Source organism: Anas acuta, chromosome 25 (assembly GCF_963932015.1).
Source record: "Anas acuta chromosome 25, bAnaAcu1.1, whole genome shotgun sequence".
NCBI classification, from domain to species: Eukaryota; Metazoa; Chordata; class Aves; order Anseriformes; family Anatidae; genus Anas; species Anas acuta.
Window position 1 is genome coordinate 5607980 of NC_089003.1, and position 27476 is coordinate 5635455.

At 46.9% G+C, this 27476-nt stretch overlaps 1 protein-coding gene and 1 long non-coding RNA gene across 17 annotated transcripts; one reads left to right on the forward strand and one right to left on the reverse strand.

Moving 5' to 3' along the window:
• Positions 1 to 363: 363 nt before the first annotated feature.
• Positions 364 to 27382, reverse strand: GJC1 (gap junction protein gamma 1). Of its 16 annotated transcripts, none has more exons than XM_068660629.1 (6): positions 25408 to 25621; positions 8647 to 8760; positions 7759 to 7874; positions 6449 to 6589; positions 4712 to 4787; positions 364 to 4576 (listed from the first exon to the last, which is right to left on the reverse strand). In XM_068660629.1, exon 6 carries the CDS (start codon positions 4555 to 4557, stop codon positions 3376 to 3378), a length of 1182 nt encoding a protein of 393 aa, XP_068516730.1. In that variant the 5' UTR covers positions 4558 to 4576; positions 4712 to 4787; positions 6449 to 6589; positions 7759 to 7874; positions 8647 to 8760; positions 25408 to 25621; the 3' UTR covers positions 364 to 3375. The 16 variants fall into 16 exon arrangements, with proteins under 16 accessions (XP_068516730.1, XP_068516719.1, XP_068516729.1 ...); XM_068660618.1 differs by having other exon boundaries at positions 7759 to 7886; XM_068660628.1 differs by lacking the exons at positions 6449 to 6589; positions 25408 to 25621 and adding an exon at positions 27236 to 27382.
• LOC137844341 (uncharacterized) lies at positions 17354 to 18365 on the forward strand. Its single transcript, XR_011089883.1, has 2 exons — positions 17354 to 17749; positions 17837 to 18365. It is a non-coding gene; the product is annotated as an uncharacterized lncRNA (long non-coding RNA).
• Positions 27383 to 27476: the final 94 nt, after the last annotated feature.

The following is a 27476-nucleotide window of genomic DNA, read 5'->3' on the forward strand; positions in this document are numbered from 1 at the left end:
TATGTTCCTTCAAAAACTGCAGCTAAATTAGGGCAGCTAATGCAGCACAGTTCACTGGACAATATCAGCACGCTCATTCATATGCATAAATGCAGATTTTTGTGTTTTCATGAGTGGTACCCTTTCCAAGGTCTGACTTTCGGAGTTTAAATTTTTCTTTTTTAAATTCAGTTGTTCTTGTCACTGAAGATCAATTCACATGCAGAACGGCAGTTAGAAACTGACTCTTTATTATACTGAACAAGGTCAAATTTTAAAAAACTTCAAGCTCTATTCCAATACAAATCACTGAAATACCCCTATTCTTCACTCTCATATCCAAAGCATATTCATTGTTGGAAAAAGAAGTCATCTCAGACAATGTTCAGTAATCCACTGGATTTAATACTTTTTTTTCCAAACTGCATCCAAAACCAGAGAACGACAACACAAACTCAAGTTATGTTCAGTGTTTTTCTTTGTCCAAAAGACTGTTCTGAATATTTATTTCAGAATGGCTACATTAAGCCAAAGCAAGAGAGCATTTTCAAGTAATGCATGTATCGTTTCTTCAAAAGGAAAAAAATCCAACCCAATACTTTGAAACTGAATACAGTCACAGACATGAACAGTTAGAGTTTCAACATACATCCTCTACTAATAACAAACAGTTTCAAAGAAAATGTGCACTTTATACACAATTAAAATGGAAACAAAACAGTAATAAAAACAGATCCATCACTTTGCATTTTTGGAATGAACTTAGTGTTGGGATTGAAATACTCTACACACTTTGCTTGCTAAGAGAATTACTTACTGGTTAGGTCAGTCCTGTGAGCTTTTGTCCAGAGATGGTAACCTTATGCAGGTAATGGTTTAGATCATGAATTAGGAAAGGGCTGATATAAACAACAGGTGAAGCAGCTGTTGTGAACTGATTGCAAACAGGTTTTATGCCATTACCAAGAAATGGCTGCACTGATGCAGTTTGCATAGAGAGCAACAGGGGGAAAGAATTTTAGCTTCTTGCCATTCAGTTGATGAAAGGGAGTTCTGAAACCACCACAAGGGGTTAAGGGCAACACAACCCTTTTGGGAAGCTGAAAAGAAAAACTGAGATGCAGCGCTCAGGATAATGAGTGGAATGTAGCCATGAATCTGTGTTTATCTCCAGGCTCCAAATGTCTTTCCCTAGTACTTTCTGACAACATGTTTTTCACCCAACTTCTCCATTACATGCAGCTCTTTGCTGGCAAAGCCTCTCTGCCCATCCTCAGGCAGCACACTTCTCTTTAGACTCCTGTTTAACTGGAGGAACACTATTAATAAACTTTCTCACCCCGCACAGCTAGTCCCATCTCACCAGCTAGCCGTCCCTGCCTGAAACTCCACTTCAGCTTTTAGAAGTGGGTATATACTTACTGAGTTTATCATCTAAAAGACATCACCCGGAAACTTCTCTGCGTTAAATTCAGAGGTTACTCCTCTTCCAGCACAGAGCCCAGGATGTTCTGTTAAACAAAAAGCCAGAAAGCAAGTTTTCTTCCAAACCTTTCTGCTGGCAGCAAACTGGGGAAGCTCTTGCTGACATTCTGTGGAGGGTTGCACTGGCTCTGGGCACACTTACATCTCTCTAAAGCAGAGCTGAGAGATAGCTGGGAGAGATATCTATGCCTGGACACTCCGACTGTCTGGTGTCCCAGAGCAAAAACAGACTGAGAACAATTCAGCAAAATATCTATTTTCAGCAAGTGCTTGGGTAGATGATAACTGCAAGCACACGCTTGTTTATCCTTAGTTTATATTTAACATAAAGCCTATGCTTAGCTGTTCTGCAGACAGGAATGGAGTACAGGTTTACACGTTCTCTGTGTAGCTTTACTTCTCAGTCCCGCTCCTGGTCAGACTGTAACAAGGGCACTACGGACTGAGGTAGCCTTGAAACAGAACAGTCCCCTTCCCATTGGAAGCAGGCCCCCAAAATAAATTAAATACACAAAAAAACTAACAGAAGAGGAAACAGAGCAAGGCCGTGAACACATTATAAATAATAGCAAAAAGCATACACATTTACCAGCATCCCTCAGATATTAATGCTCATCCTTGCCAAAAAGACACTGCCAGAGGCGATGAATACCGCATTCCCCTTTTTCTAATTATAAATTCAAGTTTAATGCCAAAACCACAGAATGCCAAATCTGACTGGTCTCTCAAGCAGAAATCTAAATTATACATATTGCTCTGTCTGAACTAAGTTCCTCGGACATAATGGAAGGAAGAGGGGTCTGGAATAAGGCATTATCATTCATATTCGGAATGGGCTTTGTAACAGAACTTGTGCAGACAGCTTGTGTGTACGGGGTTGTGGGGGGAGGAAGGTTATTTCTTGAATGTAATGCATCGAGAAACAAAATTAACATGACTCCATCTAATCAGATTACTCTGGAAAATACAAAAATCTTACCCAAAAGGTATTGTAACAACGTGATGCCCTTGGGGAGTGGGGTGTTATGTAACAAGAGACCTCAGAAACATCTTTCCGTAGATATCACATAAATATGTGGAATTACTGAATACAGTAGTTTCTATTTACTTTATCTGAATGTTTTACAAAAGTTTGAAGTCTCTCTTCCCTCCTGTTGAGTAAAGCTTGCAAGGAGGTCTGACCCCACTCTGCATTATGGCTGGCAGGCTTGCTCTGAACACAAGTACTCTAACACACACGCATTTTTCCCCCATTTTCCATAGGACAAAAAAATGTAGCACATAATAGCTATAGTTTGACACTTCCGTTTTGTAAGTAGCACATCATTTTTGTAAAAGATACAGTCAAGAGCACCATTAGCAGATGTTTTCCAAATCTTTCTCTGCCCTGCTATGAAGTGACTGGCACCCATGGGCTGCCTGGATAACTGGAGACTCTGTGCTGTGTGCATGTTCAAGGCACTTCTGAAATGCAGCATAGAAAGTTTTTACATTTAAAACAAACAAAAAACAACAACAAACCTGCGGACCACAGTAATAAAACTAGCAAAATGCTAACAACTACCTACTGTTTTCTCCTTATTAATATAAAAATGTGTAACTTCAGAGATCCAGTGTACAAATACAAAAATTGTGCATAATAAATGTACTATAATACTGTACATACAGCATAAACCGTTCAATGAGAATGATTTAAATATACCTATTTGTCTCCTGGCTTGGAAGGCAGAAGAATAAAGTTCTATAATCCTAGAATATGCGTATAAACACTTTCTTAGAGCTTGAATCACTAGCCAACGGTATCCCTGAAAATAAGCAGAACCAAATATTTACTTAATGGAAGCCATTATTCAAGGGGTTGCTGGTTATGATAAACTAGGAGAAAAAAACAATATATAAACTCAGCCAACGTTAAATCCAGACACAGTTCTTTCCGTCTCCTGATTTGCTACTGGCACTGCTTTTGTTTGAGCCTGCTTTGGACTTTTTCTCTCTGGAGCTGCTGGGATTGTTTTGGTTGTTGTAAGCCTGGATCGCAAGGTCCAGGCGTTCCTGAGCCACTTTAATTTCCCTCTGCAGATTTTCCAGGTCAGCAGGAATGTTTTCTTCGTTGCTTCCATACTGCTGTTCCTGAGCTATGTTGGCTTTGTTCTGTTTGTAGGCCATTTTGGCATTGGACAGTTCAGTATATTGGATCTGATCTGGCTTGACTGCAATGTTATAGCCAGGAGGAGCAGATGGTGTATTCCAAGTAAAAGGGTAGTTATAAGTACCAGAATCTTCCAGCTCTTTTCTCTTGTTGTTTAATGTGTCCCGGATTGTGCCAAATCCTAAATGGAGCATCTCCCAGACATTCAAAAGTAAACACATACAGCTCACCCCATACATTATTAGCAGGAAAATGGTCTTTTCAGTTGGCCTTGAAATGAAGCAATCTATCTTATGCGGGCACGGCTTTCTGCTACACACAAATATGGGGCTGACCTCAAAACCATACAAAAGATACTGACCCACAAGAAATCCAATTTCAAACGTAGTCCTTGCCAGAAGCTGCAGCACGTAAATTCTCATTAGTCCATCTTCACGAATTCGTCGCCTGCCATCATGTTTAGCTTTGGCAGGGGCTGGCTGCTCTTTGTTCTCCCGTTCACTTTCCAGCTCTATTTCTGGGTACATCATTGGATCTTCCTCGTGGTCATCTTCAGCTTCCTCTAAGCCACGGTGTTGTTTCCAGCGCGTTGAGAAGCTTTTACTTCTGATTCTTCTGTCAGCTTCGCTGTGTTCCACCATCCGGGCAATTTTGTGAATTGCATAGCCTAAATACATCACAGATGGAGTGGCTACAAGAATGATCTGAAACACCCAAAATCTCACATGTGAAAGAGGAGCAAAAGCATCGTAACAAACATTCTCACAGCCAGGCTGCTCTGTGTTGCACACAAACTTGCTTTGTTCATCATAATAAATGGATTCTCCTCCCACAGCAGTTAGGACAATCCGAAATACAATCAACACTGTCAGCCAGATTTTGCCAACAAAGGTTGAGTGATTGTGGATCTCCTCTAACAGGCGGGTCAGAAAACTCCAACTCATGGTGGTCAAATAATTTTATCTAAAAAGAAACAAACAAACAAAATCCCCAGATGTTTGAGTTTATCGGCTTAAGCCTAAATGCCACAAATATTCAGTTAAGAGAATTAGCCTAGAATTTTACAACCAAACACACAACTTTTGTTTGTGTTATCACCTGCTATCGGGAAACTCCAGCTGCCAGGATTTGCTTGAAGATCCTGTGTCTCCTCTGCAGGCTTTTGAGAAGTCCACTATACATATACATAAATAAATAAGAAAAGGAGTTAGCTGCCATTTCACAAGCAAAACTTGTGTTCAAAGCTATTTCCAAGCAGAAGAGAAAGACACAGCTGCTCTGTATTTCAAATGTTAAAAATAACATTTACACTTCGGGCTGAAATCTCCTAAATATAGTGGAACAAAAGCTCAGCTCCTGTGAAATTTTATGGGCACCACTGGCTATGTCCCACCACTGAAATTAGGATTTGTTTTAACTGCGTGAAGGCATCCAAGAGCTGTTGAAGTCTGAGCTGGCAATGTTGGCCTCCACCATAGACAGTGGAAACAGTTCTATCTATGGAGCAATGCCAGCTGCTGCAAGGCAGAAACAAATTGCCCAGCCAAAGCCTGAGAGGCACGCAACTGCTATTATCTTTGTTCTAAGGACAGGACAACCTTATATAGATTGTGACCTGACCAATGCTGTCCTGCAGGTCTAAGCCAGAGACAGCGTGTGACCCAAGTGACATCTCACTTCTAACCTTATGGTCAAAGTGCTCATTCTGTGTATTTTGGCTCAATCCCTCAGGGAGGCCAACAGTCTCCCTTTAAGGCACAAAAGACCTTAGTATATGTATCTCGTAGTGCCACTGGGAGAGTGGAAGGAAAATCTAGTTAAAGAAGATACCTATTAGATAGCAACCAATATAAGTTTGTAATTTTAACAGTAAAACAAACAAACAAACAAACAAAAACACACAAAAACACACTATCAGTGGAAACTCAGAGCTGGGACACTGCGAAGTATTATAATGAACAAAAACCTAGCAACACTACGGGCCTACCTGGTGCTTTAAGTAGTAAACCTGGTAAAACATAAGGATAGAAAGAAACATTGGACATTGCTGTAGCACAGGGGATATCTTTCAGTCCTCTGATGATGTTAAAAATGTAATAGTAATAGAAATTTTCAAGTCAGAAAAAAATGAGGAACACTTGGTCAAAGGTTCAGGATCTTGCTAGGAGGAAGCAGGGCAAAAAGTAGTATTGAGACCCTGGACTTCAGGAGAGCAGATTTTGTCTTCTTCAGGGATTTAACTGGAAGAATTCCATGGGTTAGCACCCTGGAAGGAAGGGGGGTCAGTATTCGAGTATCACTTCTTCCAAGCTCAAGATCAGTGCATCCCTATGAACAAGCAAAGGGACCAGGAGACCTGCATGGATATGCAGGGAGCTCCTGGTGAAGCTCAAACAGAAAAAGGAAGTTTACAGCATGTGAAAAAAGGGACAGACCACTTGGGAGGAATATAGGGACACTGCCAGAGTATGCAGGGACATGACAAGGGAGGTCAAGTCCCAGCTGGAATTAAATCTGGCAAGGAATATCAAGGACAACAAGAAGGGCTTCTTTAAATACATCAGTAGAAAAAGGAAGATGGGAAAATGTCGGCCCACTGCTGAATGGGGCGGGTGCCCTGGTGACAAATGATATGAAGAAGGCAGAGTTGCTGAATGCCTTTTTTCTTCAGTCTTTACTGCTACAATCAGCCCTCAGGAATCTCAGATGCTGGAGACAAAAGAGGAAGTCCAGAGAAAGGAGGACTTTCCCTTGGCCAAAGAAGATCAATCCCTATTGTTATTGCTAGACCACTCTCCATCATCTCTGAAAGGTTGTGGAGAACAGGAGAGGTACCTGAGGACTGGAAGAGAGCCAATATGACACCAGTCTTCAAAAAGGGCAAGAAAGAGGACACAGGCCACTACAGGCCAGTCGGCCCCACCTCCATCCCTGGAAAGGCGATTTAATAGCTCATCCTGGAGGTCATCTCCAAATCTGTGGAGTATAAGAAAGTGATCAGAAATAGTCAGCATGGATTCACCAAGGGGAAGTCATGTTTGACCAGCCTGATATCCTTCTACGATGAGATGACAAGTTGGGTAGATGAGGGAAGAGCAGTGGATGTGGTCTGCCTTGACTTCAGCAAGGCTTTTGACACTGTCTCCCATAACATCCTCATAGACAAGCTCAGAAAGTGCAGCCTAGATGAGTGGACAGTGAGGTGGATTGGCAATTGGCTGGATGGCAGAGCTCAGAGGGTTGTGATCAGTGGCACAGATTCTAGTTGGAGGCCTGTAGCTAGCGGTGTCCCCCCGCAGTCAGTACTGGGTCCAGTGTTCAACTTATTCATCAATGACTTGGACAATGGAACGGAGTGCACCCTCAGCAAGTTTGCTGATGACACACAGCTGGGAGGAGTGGCTGAAACCCCAGAGGGCTGTGTTGCCATTCAGGGGGACCTTGACAGGCTGCAGGGTTGGGCCGTGAGGAACCTCATGAAGTTCAAAAAGGGCAAGCGCAGGGTCCTGCACCTATGGAGGAAAAACCCCAAGCACCAGTACAGGCTGGGGGCTGACCTGCTGGAGAGCAGCTCTGCAGGGAGGGACCTGGCAGTCCTGGTGGACAGCGAGCTGACTGGGAGGCAGCAACGTGCCCTTGTGGCCAAGAAGGCCAACGGGATGTGGGGCTGCATTTGGAAGAGTGTTGCCAGCAGCTCAAGGGAGGTGTTCCTTCCTCTCTGCTCAGCCCTGCTGAGGCAACATGTGGAGTATTGTGCCTAGTTCTGGGCTCCCCAGTAGCAGAAGGACGTAGAACTACTGAGTGAGTTCAAAGAGGGCTATGGAGATAATGAGAGGAATGGAGCATCTGTTGTACAGGGACAGGCTGAGAGAACTGGGCCTGTTTAGCCTGAAAAAGAGAAGACTGAGGGGAGACCTCATCAATGTGTATAAATATCTGAGGGGAGGGTGTCGGGAGGATGGAGCTGGTCTCTTTTCTGTTGTGCCCAGTGACAGGACGAGAGGCAACGGGCCCAAACTGAAGCACAGGAGGTTCCGGCTCAGTAAAAGGGGGCACTTTACAGTGAGGGTGACAGAGCACTGGGACAGGTTGCCCAGAGAGGTTGTGGAGTCTCCTTCTCCTTCTTGGAGGTATTCCAAACCCACCTGGATGCCATCCTGCACAATGTGCTCTAGGTGATCCTGCTTGTCAGGGGGACTGGACTAGATGATCTTCAGAGGTCCCTTCCAACCCCAGCCGTTCTGTGATTCTGTGAAAGGTCCTAAAACCAGAACTGGACAAATCTCTGGTATTCTAATCTTAAAATTTATTTGGTCTCAAAGCAGAGAAATTTGAGGAGACTGGAAGAAAACTAAGATTTACATCTATTCAACTTCTTCCACACAACTACAGAGTTGTTCACAGGCAATGTAACGAAATTTGAAGGGATGCAATCAATGTAGAATAAAATCTTTAATTGAAAATGCAACAGCATGGGCATGATGTGGTTGGGCTCTGCAGAACATTTGATTTATTACTTCATAACAATGAGAAAAAAAGATAGCATGATAGAGTATTAAAAAAAGCACACGTTAAGAGAATTAAAGATCTTGAATAATGATTCCCACATTAGAACAAAGATCAATCACTCTTAATTACAGCAAGTCCTACAAAGACTAGAAACAGGTCTGGCAACCAGTCTGCTTTTTCCCCTGAACAGAAAATGGCTGCTGACAAAATCCACAAACAGCCCAGAAGTTTGCAGACTGATAAATAAAGATAAGAATATCGGTGATGCAAAAAAAACACATTGTTTGAGAGGCTGAGTCTGCCGAAACAACAAAAAAAAATGCTTTAGCCAAGCTTAATGCAAGGACATAGAGCTAAGCAGAAGAACGAGTAAGAGAGCAGTTACTCTGGACAGCAGTTAATAGGAAAGGGAGTCAGGGTCCTAATGGGCAAGGGTGTCAACGAGTACTGGCAACAGAACGAAAGTGATTAATGCAATCCTTGGTAGTGTAGCATGCAAACAGGAGCAAGAAGGGTGACCTTACCTCCTTATTAGCGAGACAGCATACAATGCCCGTGCCTGCATCCTTCAAGAGTTGCTTAAACGTCAGAAAGTGAATGTAGCAGTCTCAAAGCCATCCGAAGAATGGGGAGGATGCCTGAAAGTGAAAGATTTAGAGAGTTCAATTTGTTAATCTGGGAAACATGGGAAGAAAGGGATGGATTACTGGTGATTCACTTAACCTAGTGTCCGTCAGTTGAGCATGCAATCAACCTAAGGCTTATAATCGACGCTCTTCTTAATAGGTAACTATACTACCACTATGCCATACACAGAACTGGCTGAAAAAAAGAAAAAAAAAAAAAAGAAAAAAAAAAAGCATTTTAATGGGCAAAAGAGACCAGAGGAGTCCAAGCCCAAGCTTCAGGCTCTGACCCCTTGTCTCAGAAAGCTCCCCAACTTCAGCTTTGCAACCCTGAGTTCTACGTTACAGCAAGATGTGAGAGGCTGCTTCAGACCCCTGTGCTTGGCATTTTCCAGTGGCTCTTTTAGATTAGGACTCAACACGGGTAGCAGAGGCTGGAGATACTGTGTGCTTGAGGACACTCCCATATGCTGAACAGAGAGCTCAAGCGACACCTGTGTCCAAACCCAGGGAACAGAGTTAAGAGCCACAACACTCCCATTCGCACCGAGATGCTTTATCAATCCAGGCACCAAACAAGAACATACAATGGCACGCGCACGTTGCTAGCTGATGTGTTTTAACTTAGCAATGAGGAAAAAAAAAAGTTTAAAAAGGGGTTAATTTTCACTCACTGACAACGTTAGAGCCAAATTCTTTTCTATAAGGAAGCTATTGAGTAAACTCAAAAACAAACACTGTTGCCTGTTTTAATTTGGACTAACGGCAGGAACCAGCCTTTAACTTTTCAGGTGGCAGTGTTCATTCCTGCATGGCTGCTAGCAGAGAAAATTTAAATTAGAGCAGTAGCCATATGAGAGAGGAATCTGAATCTTGAGCTTTAGATGAGCTGCTACCTTGGGGTGGCACCATGTTTTTCAAGGTACACGTCAGCCTTTTCAAGGTGTGTGTTCTACCTGAGGACGGCATCACTGGCATCACAAATGCACACAGACACCAACAATGCAGACATTTACATTTTGATTAACCCCAGCCTTCAAGTGAGGAAGCCATATCAGCTATATATTTACTAACCAAGATTTCTGTTGATTAGAGAGCTCTTACTGCTACAATTTGAAGTTGCAGAACAGCTCTGTTTCTCTTTGATAGCAAGTGTCATTTATTCTAAAATTAGTTTCAGTCCAGAGCAGCGCGGCTGATACAAATATGGGAAAATCCACCAGCTGGCAAAGAATGTTTGGCACCTTCTTTGTCTTTTAGGAAACCTTTAGGCTCAAGAGAAACGACCTGGCATTATCCTGCTGTTCTACTGAGGTGCTCAGCCCATCCTAATGGGAAGTAACTGGAAAAAAAGTTATAAACAGGATTAGACACTTAAAATTCTTGAGTTTCATGAGATCAGCCAAGGCTAGAGAACACATATTTCTGCCTCTACAACATGTGTACTGCAGGACCAGATATACTGCAGTAACCTTCACCTAATGTACACTTAGTGTCTCCCAGATTTGTTGTTCTGGCAACATTTAACTCAATAATTTTCCATTGTTTGAAGCAAAAGTCTATGGACACTGACACACATCTGAAAAAGGCAAAATGTCAGCAATTTCAGCTAATTTAAGTCATGCCAGAAAGTGCATTTGAGAGAGACTTTCATTCCTTGTATTTGTCATAAGCTCATCCCAGCACTTAGAGCAGAGGCGGCTCCTTGGAGCAGACAGGACGCGGGATGCAAGCAGCACGATGCTATCTCTGACAGCAAGCTGGCTCCTGTGAATTAAAGTTCTGTGCACCAGCTCCCTGAAGACACTGACACGCAAAAAGGAAAAAGAAAAGAAAAAAAAAAAAGAAGAAGAATTTGGAGCAGGTACATGGAAAAAAATCATTTTCAAGTTAACAGTTTCACTGCAGGAAATCTCCGAGCTGATTTACACATCCCTGTTGTTCAAACACTGACACAAGCACTGAACAGCCCCTTGTGTGGAGCTTCTCCTGTCCAGCCTGGGTGAGCTTCTGAATGTGTTTAAACACGGGATTAATTTCACCTTGTTCCAGCTTTCCAGTCTAGCTGTAATAGCCTCCCTGCGGTCAGGGAAGAAAACGCGCCTCTGAATGGCAGATTACTCAGCTACCTTAAAATCCTGTCTCCAGGTCGTGACCGAGATGCAGCAGGGACAGGAGGAGTGGAGGCAGCTTGGCCCAGAGCAGCTCCTGGGAAACGCTCCCTGCGATGCCTCCGTGCCCCGTGACATACAGCACCTACAGCTCGGTGTGCTGTGCGACAGCCGGGCTCGAAGAACAGGCTGTTGAATCCCAAAAGCCTTCCATAACCCAAACCCCTTCCGAATCCGAAATGCCTTCGTGATGTCCGACACCAGGCTCAGGCTGGGCAAGCTACACCCAGCTTTGGCCACGGCTGGCGGGCTGCTGCCAGGGCACACAGGCAAATCCTGCGAGACCCTTCCCCAACCACGGACAACCCCAGTAGGGGCTTCAGCTCCCAGCTTGGTTTCCCCTGCACGTACCTGAGGCACGGCACAGCCCCGTGCTCCTTCTTGCCCCGAGATCCAGCTCCCGGGGGAGAGCAGGAGCCGAAGCTCTCGATGCCACCGACCCTCAGCACGACACCGGCACCTCGCTTAAACAGCAGGCATAGGACAAAGCCTCTGAAGCCAAAAATGATCATTACAGGGAATGTTTTTATAGGAGCACTTTTTTTTTTTTCTTAAAACATATCCTACCGTGTCATCCTAATTAAATTTGATTAATTTATTGCTGAAATATTTGTTTTGTTTTGTTTTTAAGCAGTGTAAAAAGATGTGTGCTGATCAGAAAAAAAATCAAGAATAACTGCATGGCAATTCTGTTGATAATCAAAAGAGGTTTCATGCTGCATGAAAGTGAAATTAGGCCCAGAGGCTAATTAAAATAGGATTTGAATTAGGATGAATGAATAATTAGCATTATTCATTCAAATCTCATTTACATTGAAATGTAAGAAACTGCATGATTTACAATTTTTGAGGAAGCACAGCATTTTTGCATTTTTTTTTTTTTTTTAAACCTGGAAAATGAGTCAGAACTCACTATTAAGAAGGGAGAAAGCCTCGGCCAGACCCAGCACTGGCAGGGTACGAGCCCACCATGCACCCAGGCTGGCAGCCTGCTCCCAGCAGCTCCAACATCCGTCCTCCCCGGGGGAACGAGGGGAAGGATCTGGGGGATCCTCCTGCGTGACAGAGCCCAGGCAGCTCCTCGCTTCCCTCACTCGCGAAGGAGGCACGCTCAATCACCATTACCTTTATTCCCGTGTTTTAAAGAAGTGCTTGCAGCACTGTGTAGCTGAAAAATGGTATGAAAACAACTGTACTGATTTTTATTTTTATTTTTAAATCTGTATTATGTAACATTTCGGAGTTAAAAGCCTGGTACTTTTTGGACAAAACACAATGCCTTCCTGAGGAACTGGAAGTACCCAGTCATCTCGTAAGCCTCATGGTGGCAAAGCAGAGAGAGCAGTTCCGAAAAAGCCACGGCATCAATGTCAATTTGGGAACAGCTTCCGAACAGCGCCTTGAAATCCCAGGCACGTTAACAAGGTTCTGCTGATCCCCAGACCAACCCCCCCGAGCCTAAAAACCCCTTCGTCAAACGATCAGACCGCAGATTCTGTGCGGAATATTAACAGCATCCTGAAATGCGGGTAGGAGGTAGAGATATAATAAGATTCTTGTGCTGTCAGAAAAATAAAGATGTCAAATACGTATCTTTTTGAAAATCAACACACATATATCCAGCCATGCATTCAGCTTAAAGATAAAGTGGAATGTGCAGCTAAGACATGAACCTCCAGTAGCCTCAGAGTGCCCTCTAGGTAGTGCTAACACGGAAAGCCAAGTGACAATTTTAGCAACACTCCCCCGCAGTGACACAATTCAAACAAAATTGTTGCATGTTCTGTGCTGGCCAGAACGAGCATTTACTTCACGTACAGCAACCAGGACGCGGCGTTTCCAGGGCAGGCACCTCGGAGCACACGAGATCCCTTCCGAAGAGCAGCGCCCATCGGGGCAGCTCCAGCACGAGGACAGGACAAGCTGCAAGCCCCACTCAGGTGCACTGGGGACTGGAAACCTTCATCAAAAACAGAGGCTGAGCTGTCGAGTCTCTGTCATGTCGAGGGATTTTTGGAGTCCTGCTTTTGGGTCCCTGTCAGCCTGTGTCCTTTTATATAGGCTCAGCACTCAGTGCCCTTCAAACCAGCGGGGAAGAGGTGGCTCAGCTGCAGAGTGGTACAGCAAGCACCCAACTTGGGCATTTCTGTAGCAGCTCGGGACAGAGCTGTCAGACGTGCAATAAATTTAAGGAAGTTGCGCTTCAGATCCGTCCTACTGACTTGAGACACCAAGAAACTTCAGAAGCAAGCCCCAGGTGATGCTGGTGATGTGAAATATAATAATGGAGAAAATAAACGGGTCAGCAGATTACACAACAAGACTCGGCGTATTTGACAGTCTTTGCAAGGAAACACTCGATCCTCAGGGCAGTAAGGCACAGCCTCAGACCAAACCTGGGCTGTAGCAGCATGGTACCAGGCTGAGGCTTGTGTCCCAGTAAGTCTTGTCCCTTCACACAGTTCGCAGGCTGGGAGTAACGGCGGATGAAGAACTGCTGCTGGAGCTCACACAGCCACCGGGCTCACTCTGCTCAAGCTCCCTGCAGCTCTCTCTTTAGTCTGAACACCTCAAGTCTCACACACTTCAAAGCATTTCTCTGCAATGTAATCTAAGGCCGTGAAGTCCAGGTGATTTTGAACAGCTCCTATACGAGCTGGCCTTACGCAGCACTGGCAGAGGCCCACCACCATTTACTGACTCAGGCTCTGCCCTGCACTGGGCCCCAGCATTGTTGTGCTTCTTCTTCTCTGCACAGGAGTTGGGAACGTACACGAACTCCTTCCCTGTGTCAGACACTGAAAACAAGGCATTACAGTGTTTGAAAAGGCCAATTTCTTTTTGAGAAAAGATTGAATCTGGACCTCAAGCCATACAGGAGAAAACAGCCAAGCCTGGTGTTTCAAGGCCAAGTTTTAACCAAAACCTGACCCAGAGCAGGCTGTCTGCACACAGCACAGCCAGGGACTGCTACACTCACCCTTGTAACATCCAAGGGCAGCAGTGTGTCCTCAAGAACGACTGTTCCTACCAACACAAATGACTAACCAAATTGCTGAGTTGGGCCACGATGGATTCAGGACTACAAAATACTCCTGGCTGAGCTGTTGGCTCCCTTTATTCCACACGAAATGGATTCTGCAGGCTTTTCTGAGAGATGATCAGAGATACTCAGCACTCATCTTCCAGATACCAAGAAGTTCTCGCCAGGAGCTGCTCCCAGCTAGATATCCTTTCGATGAGATAACACGTGCTCCTTGGCTCAGGACATGAAGTGCTACCACTTGATGAAATGCTTCAGAGCTAAGCATGCCAAACGCCCAACAAGTCCAACGCTGTGACAGCTTCATTTTAAGCAACAGAAGCACCCACTCACCTCAGTCATTCATTTATACTTCGACAACCTCTGGTTTTCCTTGTGCCAATATGCATTACCCTAAAAAGTTACAATATTCTGCCAACTTGCAGTTGAAACTACTAATTCTATCTGCTGTTTTCAGCCTACTACCTCAACGGAACTCCAGGGCAGGCTCCCGAGCAATGGCTATAGACTCAGACACATCCTGTGCTCCAAGGATGCATTTTTGGGGAGTTGCCTTTCACAGGCTCATTGAGTCTGTGGCAGGGACCTCTAGAGATGCCCAGCAAAACATGCTGCTCAAAGTGGCAGTGATCAGAGCGGGCTGTCAGGACCACGTCCAGTCGGGCTTTGAATACCTCCGAGGATGGATAATCCGCAAGCTCCCTGAGCAGCCGGCTCCAACATTTGCCCACACTCACAGAAAAAAGTTGTTCTCTCTCAAAGTGGAATTTCCTGCGTTTCAGTCTGTGTCCATCTCCTGCAGTCCCTGCACTAGGTGTCACTGAGAAGACGTTGGGACCACAGCAGGAAAGCTGTTTTTCCTCTAAGAATGAATGTAACAGAGAGGAAAGGTTATACAGAGACTTGAAATACACAGGAAAGTGATATTGGGACATAAAACCTTTTCCATCCACAGTGCAGGCTGAGTGCCCATATAAGCTTGGGTGTGCAGTCACCCACGACACGCTGTGTGCAGTGCTATATAAACAATACCTAACAGTACAGCATTTTTAACATTTTAGTAGCCCATCACACCTGTGTCCTCAGCAGTTATTTTAGCATAAACAGCTACGGGCAGTGAAAGGGTAAGGGTGGAAAAGCAATACAATGGGGCATAGCACAAAAGCCACGTACCAAGTGACAAACAGCACTCCAAAGTGACAGCAGGCTTAGGTTACTGTACACACCTGCTGACTAATCCTACAGGTTCAGCTCACTTTGGGACATTAAGCTCCTTCCAGAGGGAAAAACAGCATCCTCCGACAGGCCCAGCACCACTGCTCGGGACTGCACTGGAGGCAAACAAGCGAAGAGCAGACCCCAGGTGAACCACAACAGTTTGCAGGCTCAGAATGCAAATTGGAGCACAATGCCCTACCTGAAACAGCCCTGCACGACGGACACATGCTGCTGCAGAGCAGCCACCTTTGTATGTGCCTGAGCATGGGAGCACTTACAGGGTCCCTCTGCCTCCCTCGCAGTGAGGTCTGAGGTTGGCCGTCTTCACCCGCGCACCGTTTCAGGCAGGCATCAGAGATATTTCCCCATCGTGACGTGATCAGTGACTCAAATAACCACAAAACCCCTCTAACCACTCCGAATTCCACTGCAGCCAACAGCACCACAGCTCTTCCCCACCAGGCTCCTCTTACACGCTCAGAGGGATGAGTGTCAAAAGAAAATGACACACTCGAGGCAGCTGACCCAAATATCACCCTCACAGCCATTTTGGGAGAAAAAAAAAAGAAAAAAAAAAAAAAGAGAGAAGCCAAAAGAGAACAATTCTGTCTGCTCCTGTAAGTCAGAGGCTCTCAGCTGAGCTGGAGACAATGGAATGGGTATGAACACCTAATTCACCCAGCACCGTATTATGACAGGAAAAAGGAACTCTGCTAGTGTTTGCTTCATAAGGAAGCCTCAAAAACTGGCGTGAATGACACACAAATACAACAGACACCCTGTGCCATGACACTGTCTGCCACAACGCCCCCGATCAGTCACTCTGCAACATTTAAGAATGGCCGCGGTTTCGCTGTGACCCAGATTCCAAGAGGACTGCTCTTTCCCAGCTCTGTCAGCTGGTCTAGCAAGAGATGCCACCTCTCCCTACAATGGCATCACTCAAATCCATGTCATTGTTTCCTCAATGGCAGCTTTGTGACTTGACTGTACAGAAAAGGATGTTCTGAAGGCAAAAGAGGAGTTTGCAATGGAACGCGTATTCCAAATCCTTACCACAGACCGCTTCACAAGATGTCCCGCACTTAAATTAGCTCTGTTAACCCTGGTCAGGACTTCCCACCTGTTCAGACAAAGGGCAGGACAGCTTTCCAGACCTCTGTGACTTCACACGACTGTGAGGCTCCTCAGGCAGAAAGCACTAACCTCAGGAAGATGGAAGCTGTCAGCAGCCAGCTAAGCCAGGAGGCCGCCTTCTTGCCATCGGTTACTGCAAGTTACTGGCACACCGCAGCTATGCAGGAGGGTCGTGCTGACCAACAGCCAAGGACAGAGAACCCCAGACCTCCAAAAGCACTTTCAGTATGACCGGGTATCCAGCCTGCACGTGGCTGGGTGCAGTGCAGATCACACAGATGCTCCTTCCAGAGTGCCACGCGAAGAGGAAGCTCTGCGCTAGGACAACGGCAGAAACACGAGCTTGTCAGGCAAACTGTTTCTTCTGTCACATACTGCCTGCTGCGGCAACTTCCTAAGCTGCAGAAATAATTGAGAAGTTTGTTTCAGTTAATCTGTTTTCAGTACAATTTGTTTTGAGGAAAAGGAGCGCAGTGAATCCGAGCAGATTGCTGAACTGTGATTAAAATTTTACTCCGACTTGAGTTCAATGGGAGTTTGAACAGCTTTATTTCGCCAAAGATAAAAAATACAGAATATTAATGTGGATAGAAACTTACTACGTGAGATTTTTTGTTGGAAATTATTTCCTAGAGTGAAATAAGAAGCCGTAAATTGTCATTTTCCCTAAAAGACCTGAATACATTTCCTTCCCTTCCTTCCCTTGGGAAGGAAGCTGAAGCTCGGATCGTGCCCTCCACGCTGCTCCTCACACAACCACCACAGCGGCCGTGAGCTGCCAAAACACACATACCAACTTTTTTTTTTTGCCTTCCTGAAAACAGCCACAAATAACTTTAGTTTATGAAGAACTCGAAGCCCTTTTCCCACTGTGCTTAATGGAAGAGGATGCACTAAACCAAGCACAAAGCAGCAGACAGTTCATTTCATGTCAGCTGCCTGCTTTACCCCGCCATACACTGCATCAGGCTCGTTATTAACAAGGATCATTAAAAGTGGCAGCACCTGCGATGCACATGAGCCTCCCCAATGCAGGGAAACTGCTTAAATCAGGCACGTGAGCTGGAGATGTAGCGGCATACTGAAAAGCTTGGCACTTGAGTTCAGACAGACCACGGTCCCTGCTGCTCTTTGGCACTGCTGGAGATGGAGAAAAGCACCTTGACTACTGCCAGAACCGCCCAACAATGCGGAACTTCCCCCAGCTTCTTATTTCTGAGCTTTCAGGATTGCAGGCAGGTGGTCACTTCTTAACCTAACCTTGTTAGTCACCGAATGAGCTTCCTGCCTGTGCTGTACGTGTTCTGAGCTCTGCCTGGGAGACAGCACACAGCTGCCATTTAGCAAGGCTACAGAGCCACCGAGACCCAACGTTCAGCTTCACCTCCACACCAGGTGGGCAGCAGCAGCAGGACTGCAGCACGCTGGCCAGGTTAGCAGTTTGGCCTTAGAAGACCTTGCTTAGAAAGTTACCTGTAACAGCAACGGGTTATGAAAATTATTTTTTTTTCCTTTATAGCTAAAGAGAAACAGAAAGCAGAGCATATCAGAACAGACCCTCTACCAACACAGCCTCCTTTCAGCCAGCGGCTGGAGGCCTCTGCAGTCTTTGGACAAACATTTTACTCCCAAGTCTGGCTAAGGCTTCACCATCAGTTTGCTTACAATTAATTTCCCAGTGGCATCACAAGAATAAAATACTCACGGGAATATACAAGCTTGTGAAAAAACGTTAGCACACTGGATGCTGTGGACATAAATGCAGGCACAGCCTCATATACTCAAGGATGTCACAAACTACTCCTGTGATTGCTTTACCAGTTCTCTGAAGCGCTGACCGCTGGCAGGCACAACCATGCTCTCACAGAGAGGCAAGCTTGCCTTTGGAAACATCCTCACCACAAAGGACGCTCCAGCAGCTCGAGCTGCATCACTTCTCACTCCCTCAGAGAAACAGGATCAGCTGCCAAGCGAGGTAATTCCTAGCAAGGAACTGCCAATGATTTGGTGGATTCCCTTCCTAAGGTACCTGCCCCACGCTGCTGCCATCTGGCTCACCCATGATGACCACAGCTCCTGTCCCACCACTGCTGGAGCCACAGGCAACCTGGGCGTCCCTCAAGGGGAGCCTCCTGCAGGAAGCCACCAGCAGGAGCAGGCTCGCTTCTTCGTGCTGCTAACAGAGGGGCAGTGGCTCACAGGAAAAGTGAAGCGACTTCTTCACATTTCTACTCACGGTACAAAAACCAGACCCATCTGTTCCTCTGGGGACTCTTTGGCTGACACTGAAATGGCTGGAAAAAAAAAGAGGTCGCAGAACAAAGAGCCAAAGCGAGGAGCAGCGGGTTGCCAGCCCTGGGTGACGTTCACCAAAGAGGAAACCTGCAAGCCAGCTACAGCCTTCCTAAAACCGCCTTGGTACCTGGGGACAGCAGGGAGGTGAGCATGATGCCACTTCTGTAAGACAAAGAAACCCTGGTGACTTGTAGGCCTCCAAACCCAGCGCTCTTCGAGGAAACACAGACAATATTTAAAATACAGACAAGAATTAGCAGACTACTGATGGATCTGTATAAATATGATGCACCAGGAAAAAAAAGAAAATCATTGAGACTTCTGTAATGGGACTCCCAGCCTCGCGGAAGGCGGCGCAGACCACTTCAAGTTTCAAAACTTGTGGCTTCCTCAAAGGCTTCTCACAAGGAATCCGCAATGCCAAACCGGAACAGGGACTGTCCCCGCAGGGATAAACAACTGGGCAAGAGATAACAAACAAGGGTGGGAGTAAACAGTCACTTCCAGCAAGGGAGGGAGTCACAGCAGTTTTTCTGGGACCAGGCCATTATCTGAGTCAACGGGGCAGTAGGAGGGTGGGCAGCGACCACGTACGCTGATGGTAACACCCCAGGCAAGGAAGTCAAGCAGCTGGGAAGAATAGCAGAAAAATATTATAGCTGTAAGCTGTAAGTAACCTGGTAGTAAAGTGGTAGATGAAATTGCATGTAGATAAAGTGAGGCATACACCAGTCGGTAATAAAACCCTATTTCACACTAAAAAGGATGAGCCCTGAGTTGACCTCGGCGCAGAGAGAGAGATGCTGGGGCTGACAGGCTGCTCCAGAAAAGCTCCAGCGCTGCTCAGCACGGCCCAGGAAGCAACCAGCACTTGACCAGTATTGGAGGAGGAAGGCAGGGAGCTCAGAGCACGCTGCTGCGGCCCCGTGAGCACCGGTGGCTCCCTACATCCCAGACACGGCATCACCCACACCATCCCCACCACAGAAACAAGAGAGCAGAAGCAAACAGCTTCGGAGAAGGACAAAACCCACCACAGGCACACGCTGGCTGATGTAGGAAGAGCAGTAGGGAAAAAAAAAAAGGTTAAAGAGGCAAAAGGGTCGGGAGCTGCAAAGAACCGAGTAGCCTGGAGGTGGAATGCAGTCGATTACTCACTGCTCCTTCAAAACCAAAGAAAGGGACAGTTGTTCACGCAGTGGGTGAGTCTCCAAGCACAAAGCAGTCAAAATGCTGCGAGGGGTTTCAAAGATGCTTCTGTTGGGCTTTCATCTCAGCCCCCACCGCGGGCCGGTGCCACACCAGGACGCGAGGCCAGGCGGCCGCCCCGGCGCGGCTGTTCCTGTGCAGCCCCGATTTGTTTCTGCCAGCAGCTCCGCAAGGCAGCACCCCAGGGAATCAGGCCTTCCAGACATCCAGATCAATAAGGGCTTGGCTACAGGCTGCAAAAAGCACAGGAGCAGGCTGAGGAATACAAATCAAGCTGGATCCTGACGGAGAGGTGCAGATTCCAAGTGCAGTGGGAGTGAAGACTTCAAGCGAGCCAGGGACTTCGGAAGATCACTGCCATATGGCCGCACGGGACGTCGATGTGTACATCCTCCCAAGTGCTTCAGTTTTGGGTTTTGAAATATCCGGGGAATCCGTCTCCAACATGAAAATATTTCTCCTTTTAAAAATAGTTCAGCTATGCATTTGAAAGCCAAAGGAACTCTTGTACACGACTGACTGCTTTATTTAAAATCAAGGCATTTGTTAATCACCTAAAAAAACATATTTAGTGGGAGAATCATTTTTTTTTCTATTTTTAAGTAAAATCAGGAGTAAATGTTGCATCCATGACAGCATAACAGCAAGACACGCATTTTTCATACATAATTTTGTCTGTTACACCATTTAGGATCACCCTACCATCTGTACCAGCCCGGTGTGCACAACCCACCCACCCCAAACCTGCACAGCACCACCTGTGTAAGGTAACAGCAAGGCTCCCAGAGCACCCAGGGAGCCAGAAGCTCCCCCTCAAGGTAACAGGGGAAGCATCCCCACACACAAGAAATACAATCCCCCTTCCAGGCTCTATTAGCCTGTCCAGCCCCGGGATGTCACCCCAGGACTCAGCACACCCTCATGCCCCAAGAGCTGCCCGACATTCCGCACACCGCCTACTTTGGAAGCACACCGTAGCTATCCTTGGTTTTAAAACCACAAATCATCTTTCACGTTCCTTTGTTAGTTCAGCTCAATCGGAAAAAAAAAGCGGAACCATCAGGTTACGTCGCGGTGCTTTTTTGGGGAGGGCTTCTGGGATTTTTAGGAGAGGAAGCAGCGTGCACAGCCACCTGCGAGGCAAATCCAACAATCCTCAGAGGCAGATTAATGGCTGAGAGGAACACGGTAAAAGGTACTCAAAGGAAAATCATGAAATACTATTGTCATCCACCTCTCTGGCACCGCTGAACGCTGTGTTTGTACTTGAGGAGCACAGCAGGCAAAATGTGCCCATCACCTAGAACAAACGCCTCCCCTCCATACCTCAGCAGCATCCTGCGCAGGGTCAGGCACATGCAATCCTGGCTGTCCTCTGCCAGACGTGTAACTAAAAAGGTGGAACTAACATCCGTAAGAGCGGAAAGCTGGTATCGTGTCCTTATTTAGGCAAAAAGCTGGCTGGCTCCAACGATTTTCATCTAAGAAAGCTAATAGGGAGAAACCCCTCGCTCCTCTGCAAAGCACAAATCCCAGTTCAGCGAGACATTTAAGCACATGCCTAATTTAAAGCTTGAAAGAGATCCTCCTAATAACCGGGCTGCTTGCATATTTACTGCTAGGCACAGGCTTAAGTACCTGGATGATCTGGAAATACCCCGTAGCCCCCGGAAAACAGACTAAACCAGCTCTGTTTCTAAATTAATCACAGGGATCCAAACAGAACGGCTAATATTAAACGGCGGGGGGCTGTGTGTGCGCACACATCTGTTCAAGTTTAGGCATATAAAACATTTTTCAGCCCAATGACTCCATAGGAAAATGCCTCGTACATCAGCTCATCTGACTCAAATTTTCCATCGCATTTCCCTTGATACACTTTTGCCCATAAATACACTATTTTTCCAAATATAGCTTCTTATTTGTAGAGTAAGAATGCCCTGTATCTCGTGTTATTATAACCCCTGGGTTCTTTCTTGAAATGTAATCATTAAGAAATTATTATGGAGGTATGGAACGAAGCTACCTACATTTGCAGAAGGAAAAATGCTTTTTTTTTTTTTTTCTGCAATATTTACCATTCTCAGTACTGCCTTCAGAAGTGTGTTACCCAGAAAATACTTGGTAGCACCCTACCTGCCCGGCCACACGTAGCCGTAGACCAATTTAGCTCAAAATGACGGACTAAGGTGCATTATATTTCAGAGAAACCCAAGTTTTTAAAAATCCCAACCAGATCTTCCAGACAGTCCACAATTTGGATTGACCTGTGTTACTACCCACACAGCGATAAGGATTTGTGTTTATTGTAGGAGTAGCACAGAAAAGGAAATCCAACAATGCAGCCTTCCCTTCCAAGAAGGGATTTGATGATAAACTCATTTTTGTGGCTTCTAGTAGAAAGTGAACAGTCAACCAAAAAGATGATAAACACTGGGGAGCGAACAGATCTTTTAGGTGTTTAAAGAGTAATTCTTTCCAGAAGCAGAATTTAAACATCGAGCAATGTAAGTAAGTAAAATGTAAGTAATGTAAGTAAAATAGTAAGTAAAATCTGAATTCCTATCATTCTACCATTGTTAGCCACAGCTGCAGTCAGAAGCAAACGCAGCATGAGTACGAGGTGCTGCAATTCCAGCCCCACTGCCCACAGGAAGCCCAGTGAGCAAATGGGATGGCCGATAATTAGGTGGGGTCCTGCACTAATTAGGTGGGGTCCTGCACAGCACCTCCACCACCGCACGAAGCACAACCAACAGGGCTGGTCCCCAGAAGGGGACGTGGCCGTGGAGCAGGGACCTGCTGCCAGCAGCACGCCCATAACACGGGGACCTGTAGCTGCTGGCCCTGACCTCACGCAGGCCAGTAGCAGTAAAGCCAGAGCGAGCATAAGGGGAAATATACAAAAAGTGGGAAGCGTTTATGGAATGTTTCTCACTGGAGTAACTCCTGTTATCTAGGAGACACTCCGAAGGTGTTTGCTGGATGAAAAACAAAACCTGGAAGCAGCATGGGGAGAAAGGATCACCTTCAGCGAGACATCATCCGTCCTCACAGAGCCCGTGGAGCTGTGGGGAACAAAGGGGCCCATTATCCGCCCAACTTTTTACTCCAACTGTTTAATGATCGTTACCATTGTCTGAGTCTGCGTCACCATTCAGAGGGTCCCGTCTGAGCAATCAGGCTAAAGCACAAACAAGAGACCTGTTGTAATTCGCGTTGGTTGCCTACATGCGAGAAAAAGGCTGGTGGAAATCCAAAGTGGCATCAGAAGAACAGCCCCCAAATCGCCTCCCTCCCGCTGGCACAGCGCAGACAGCAAGTCCGTAATCTCCCTGCTTGTCCCAGCCTCAAAGGAGCAGCAGAGGATGGCTCATCACCCGTCACCATCTATAGCGTGGCACTTTGGACGGGCTGCTGCGAAGGAAGAGCTGTGGCATTTAAACCCCTGGTGCTGGTGGAAGAAGGAACCAGGAGCTCCCCAGCCCTGGTGGCCACGCTCGGCTCCCACGCAGGAGCGAGGCACAGCCCGGCCGCAACGCTTCCTAACAGGGAAAATTGGGGCACAAGTGCCCTGTGCTGGCTCACAGCGGGTGAGCAAAACCACGACAAATTGGTGAAGCCAATGCGAGAACCCAGCTTCTGTCAAAGCTGTTGTAAGAGGACAAAGCACGGCGGTAACGGGAACTACAGCTGTACAGCTACAGAGGACGGGGCACCGCGCACCTGTGGCTGCGTACAAGTGACCGCCGGGGCAATGCTGGTGAACGGATTCAAGAACATTCACCAAAAGTCAGGGGATGAGCACAATCTGCCTGGGTTTCTCCCTTCCCATCTGCCACAGACCCCGTTTTGCTTTGAGAAGGAGCTGAGGGGTCACCACACCGCAACACGTCCTTACCCCCAGCGGGGCTGCTCAGCGAAAGCTGCTCAGGGTGCACTGAGGCTCCTGAGCAGCAGGACCCGACCCACGCGTGTCCCAGGCGCTCGGTCCGTAACGCAGCCACCAAAAGAGCCACTGTCAGGATAAAATTACTCCTGATAAAGTTTATACGTTACTTTGTTGGTCTTAAGTGTCTGAATTACACCCGCAGACAATTCCAGGCACCACAAGAAATGTTCTGGACCTCACCCTTGCTTTGCTCTGGACGGTAAAAAAAACAAACAAACAAACAAACAAAAAAAGGCTGTTTTAGGGGAATTTTGGGGACTTGGAGGAGTTGCTGACAGTCAACACATTACTAAGTGAACAACTCTGTACATTAAAAACTCATCGCAAACTTTCCACCACCAACTAGATTTTAGTTTAAGATTTTTGCCCTTGAATCTTGTCCTTGTCAGATATAACACTACGCAAAGCCAGAAAAATCCTTTTAATATTTCACCTATGCGGCACAATTCCCAAATTAATTATCTTTTTAAACCACAGAAAATTCTTTAGAAAAAACGTGTCTAAAATTAAAACTGTGAAGCACGCACTAAAATCTTTCCTGGATTCTTACATTGGTCTGAACTTGTCCAGAGCCTTGCTGTGCCTGTGTTAGTCCGAAGCCCATTCTGCTGCTCCAGCTGTTTTCCCCACAAACACAGTTACCAGGTTTTTTCTTTCAGCCTTCCCTTTGTTGAGCAGTGGACAAGACCCGCTGGCAGCCTTCATGTCAGATGGTTCCTGACCCCTTCTGGGCTCTTCTCTAACTCGTTCCAAGTGAGCCACAGCGCTCTCAATCTACGACCCTAATTTTTCAGTTATTTACCAATATTTGCATCACCTGCACGTTATCTGTGATGACTGGGACATTTTCTTCCAAGCAACAAACAAGAATATTCACTTATGAAGGGCTAAGAATGGGTACTGACGGAATCCATCTAGAAAATGGGCAGAAAAGGACAATTCCTCATTTGTCATCACGCATTCAGACCTGTAAGTCGATTCAAACTCACACACCACTCAATGCTGCTGCATCAATTTAAAAAACACTTTGTTACATTGCTTTTTTTAAATAGAAATGTTTTCTATTACCGATAATCCAAAGTCTGCTCCATCACTGATAACAAAAACTTGCAATTTTAGTCTTAAGTCCTAAAGGTAGGCACTTAGGAAGGGGTACAGCCAGTCATTACATTTTTTAATGACTTTTCACAGTTTGAACTGAATTGAAACTCGATAAAGCCAGTCTTAAAAGCAAACACAATGCTGAGAGAAGGCAGGCAATAAAGACAAGTACCACAACGAACACTAACTGCACAGGTCTTTGACAGTTGAAAAAAAAAAAGAGATGGTCTCATAAAATAGGTTTCATCTTAAATATAAGCCTTCAAACGTACGTCAAAGCATAACAAAATGCTTTCCTTGTTCTGGTTTGCCCCGTCCTTTTCCAGTTCAATTCAGAAACATTACTCTGGGCACTGTTTTCCGAGGGGAAAAGACACTGCAGAAGGGTGATTCTCCTCCGAGGAACCACAGAAATATTCCCAAGCCTGACACCAAGCTCAAGACGAGTGACGGGCAGCACGCAGCCACGGTGCCCAGCCCCACCGCGCATCAGCTCAGCCCCAGCGCTGCTCCGAGCCCGGCGCTTCCCTTACCACGGCTGTGTCACAGCTGCAGGCATGGCAAAAAGCTGGCGGCCGCAGGAGGGTCGGAGCCTGCTCTCAGATCCCGGCTGCCAACACTTCACTCGGCGAGGCACCGCGTTCAAACTACGGGAACGCCGGGGCCATCCGCTAGGTACCAGCTTGGCCGCTGACCGGCGAGCAGCCTGCGCATCCGTCAGATGCAGAAAATATGCAGGAGTTATCCCACCCACCGTCACGCCCTCGGGATCTGCCTCAGTCACGAGCGCGACAGCAGAGGGAACGCAAACGCTGTCCTCACGCTCCCTCGGAACCACAAACAACGAAGTGAATTTTAGGATTGCTGCAAACACAGATCCTGCAGCTCCGTTCAGCTGTGCGGGAAGAACAAGGAACGGTGCAATAAAGGTCAAGTTACCTCTGTATTTGTATATTAATTGTCTTTAAAAGAAAAGTCTTACTTATCTAGCTTCATGTACCAGAGCAGAGCTTTCTTGTTCCCCCAGGAAAGCACACGGATAACTTCAGTGCATTCTTCAGAAGAATCCACACCAAGGAGAAGGGCACCTTTTATTTTCCTAGCCACAAGTCTCGACAACAATGTCGTTTTTTCTCATTTGCAATGAGCTCAACAAAGGTGGGTTTGGGTAACTGCACTGCCAGCAGGCTTGCTGAACGTCACTGAGAAATGGCTTTCGAACAGAAAAGGAACAGGAATTTTTTCTACCAATTATCCCTGGCTTACGGAGTGCAGAAAGCATGGAAATGAGACACGGAAATATCAAGAACAATTGCCTATAAAACGCAAGTGTTTTGTTTTCCCTCTTATTGGTAAGGGCTAACTAAACATTCAGTGAAAGAGCTTTATCCAGCGCTACCAATTGTTGCTCAAGAATCCATATTGGCCGTCCATGCCCTAATTAAATCTATACACAGCCTCCTGTTTGCAATCAATTGGATAGTGGAACAAAATTAGCACTTCCCTAGGAAGCAAGGTCTCCACAGCCAGAAAGTCAGAATGGATTCCTCCCAGCACAAAGGGAACTGGATAAAAAAAAAGTAAAATAAAATACTAAAAATAACCGTACGGATGTGATCCTTGCGAAATTTTCAAACAACAGGTGAAAGGCCTAGCAGAGGCCAAAACTTTGATAACAACAGCATCGTTATCGGATGCAGGGGCTGAATTTTTCTCTTGGCACTCTGCATTCAGACTGCCCAGGCAGAAATGCCCAGCAGCACCGCTGCACGAGTCTACCTTGAGACAGGGCTAAGTGTTGGCAGCGTTGTAAGCGTGGACCTGGCCACGGACCGCAGGGCACCGCGCATTTCGTGGCTTGTTCTGGCGACACACCAGCAGCCGTAACGGGGAGCCCAGCGCTCGGCTCAGCCCAGAGCCAGCCGTGGGTGGCATGGCCACCTCTGGGTGCTGCCAGTGCCCGGGGTGCCACTGCTGGTGCCTCTGAAAGGATCCAAATACCTGTTCCTAGGGGCTGACGCTTTCCATACGAGTTCTTACGGCACGAAACAGCCAAATTCACCACCGAGGGCCGTGAAACCGCTTCAAAGTCCGCCTGCTGCAGCACATCTCCAACACCAACCGCTGCGATGAGCTTCTCCATCCCTTCCCTGGGGAAAACCTCGCCCCCAGCCCCCGCCGCTAAAAGCCACCTCCGGGCAGGACGCAGCGCGGGGACAGCCGCGGGTCCCCCCCCTCGGGGCACGAAGGGCGCCGGGGGCGCTGCGGGCGTGCAGCGAGGAGCCCCCCGACCCCTTCAGCCTCCCCTCAGCCCCCGGTCCCCTCTCAGCCCCCCCCACCCCCCGGTCTCCCCTCACTCACGCCGCCGCCGCCCGTCTCCGCTCCGGCTCATGGCCGCGGCGGGCCCCGGCAGCCTCCCCCTCGCTCCGCCGCGGCGGGCTCGCCGAGCCCGGGCAAGGGGGCGTCGGGGAACGCATGCGCGGAGCCCCGTAACCAACCCCCCCCCCCCCCGGCCCCGTGAACCCACCCACGGCGGAGCTGAGGCGGGTTTGGGGGCTGAGGAACCGTGAAGATGTTGGGGTGACACCGCCCTGGCTGCCCC

Bases quoted from the DNA above. Each gene is read 5' to 3' on its own strand.
- GJC1 (XM_068660616.1), bottom strand. From the start codon at position 4,557: ATGAGTTGGAGTTTTCTGACCCGCCTGTTAGAGGAGATCCACAATCAC.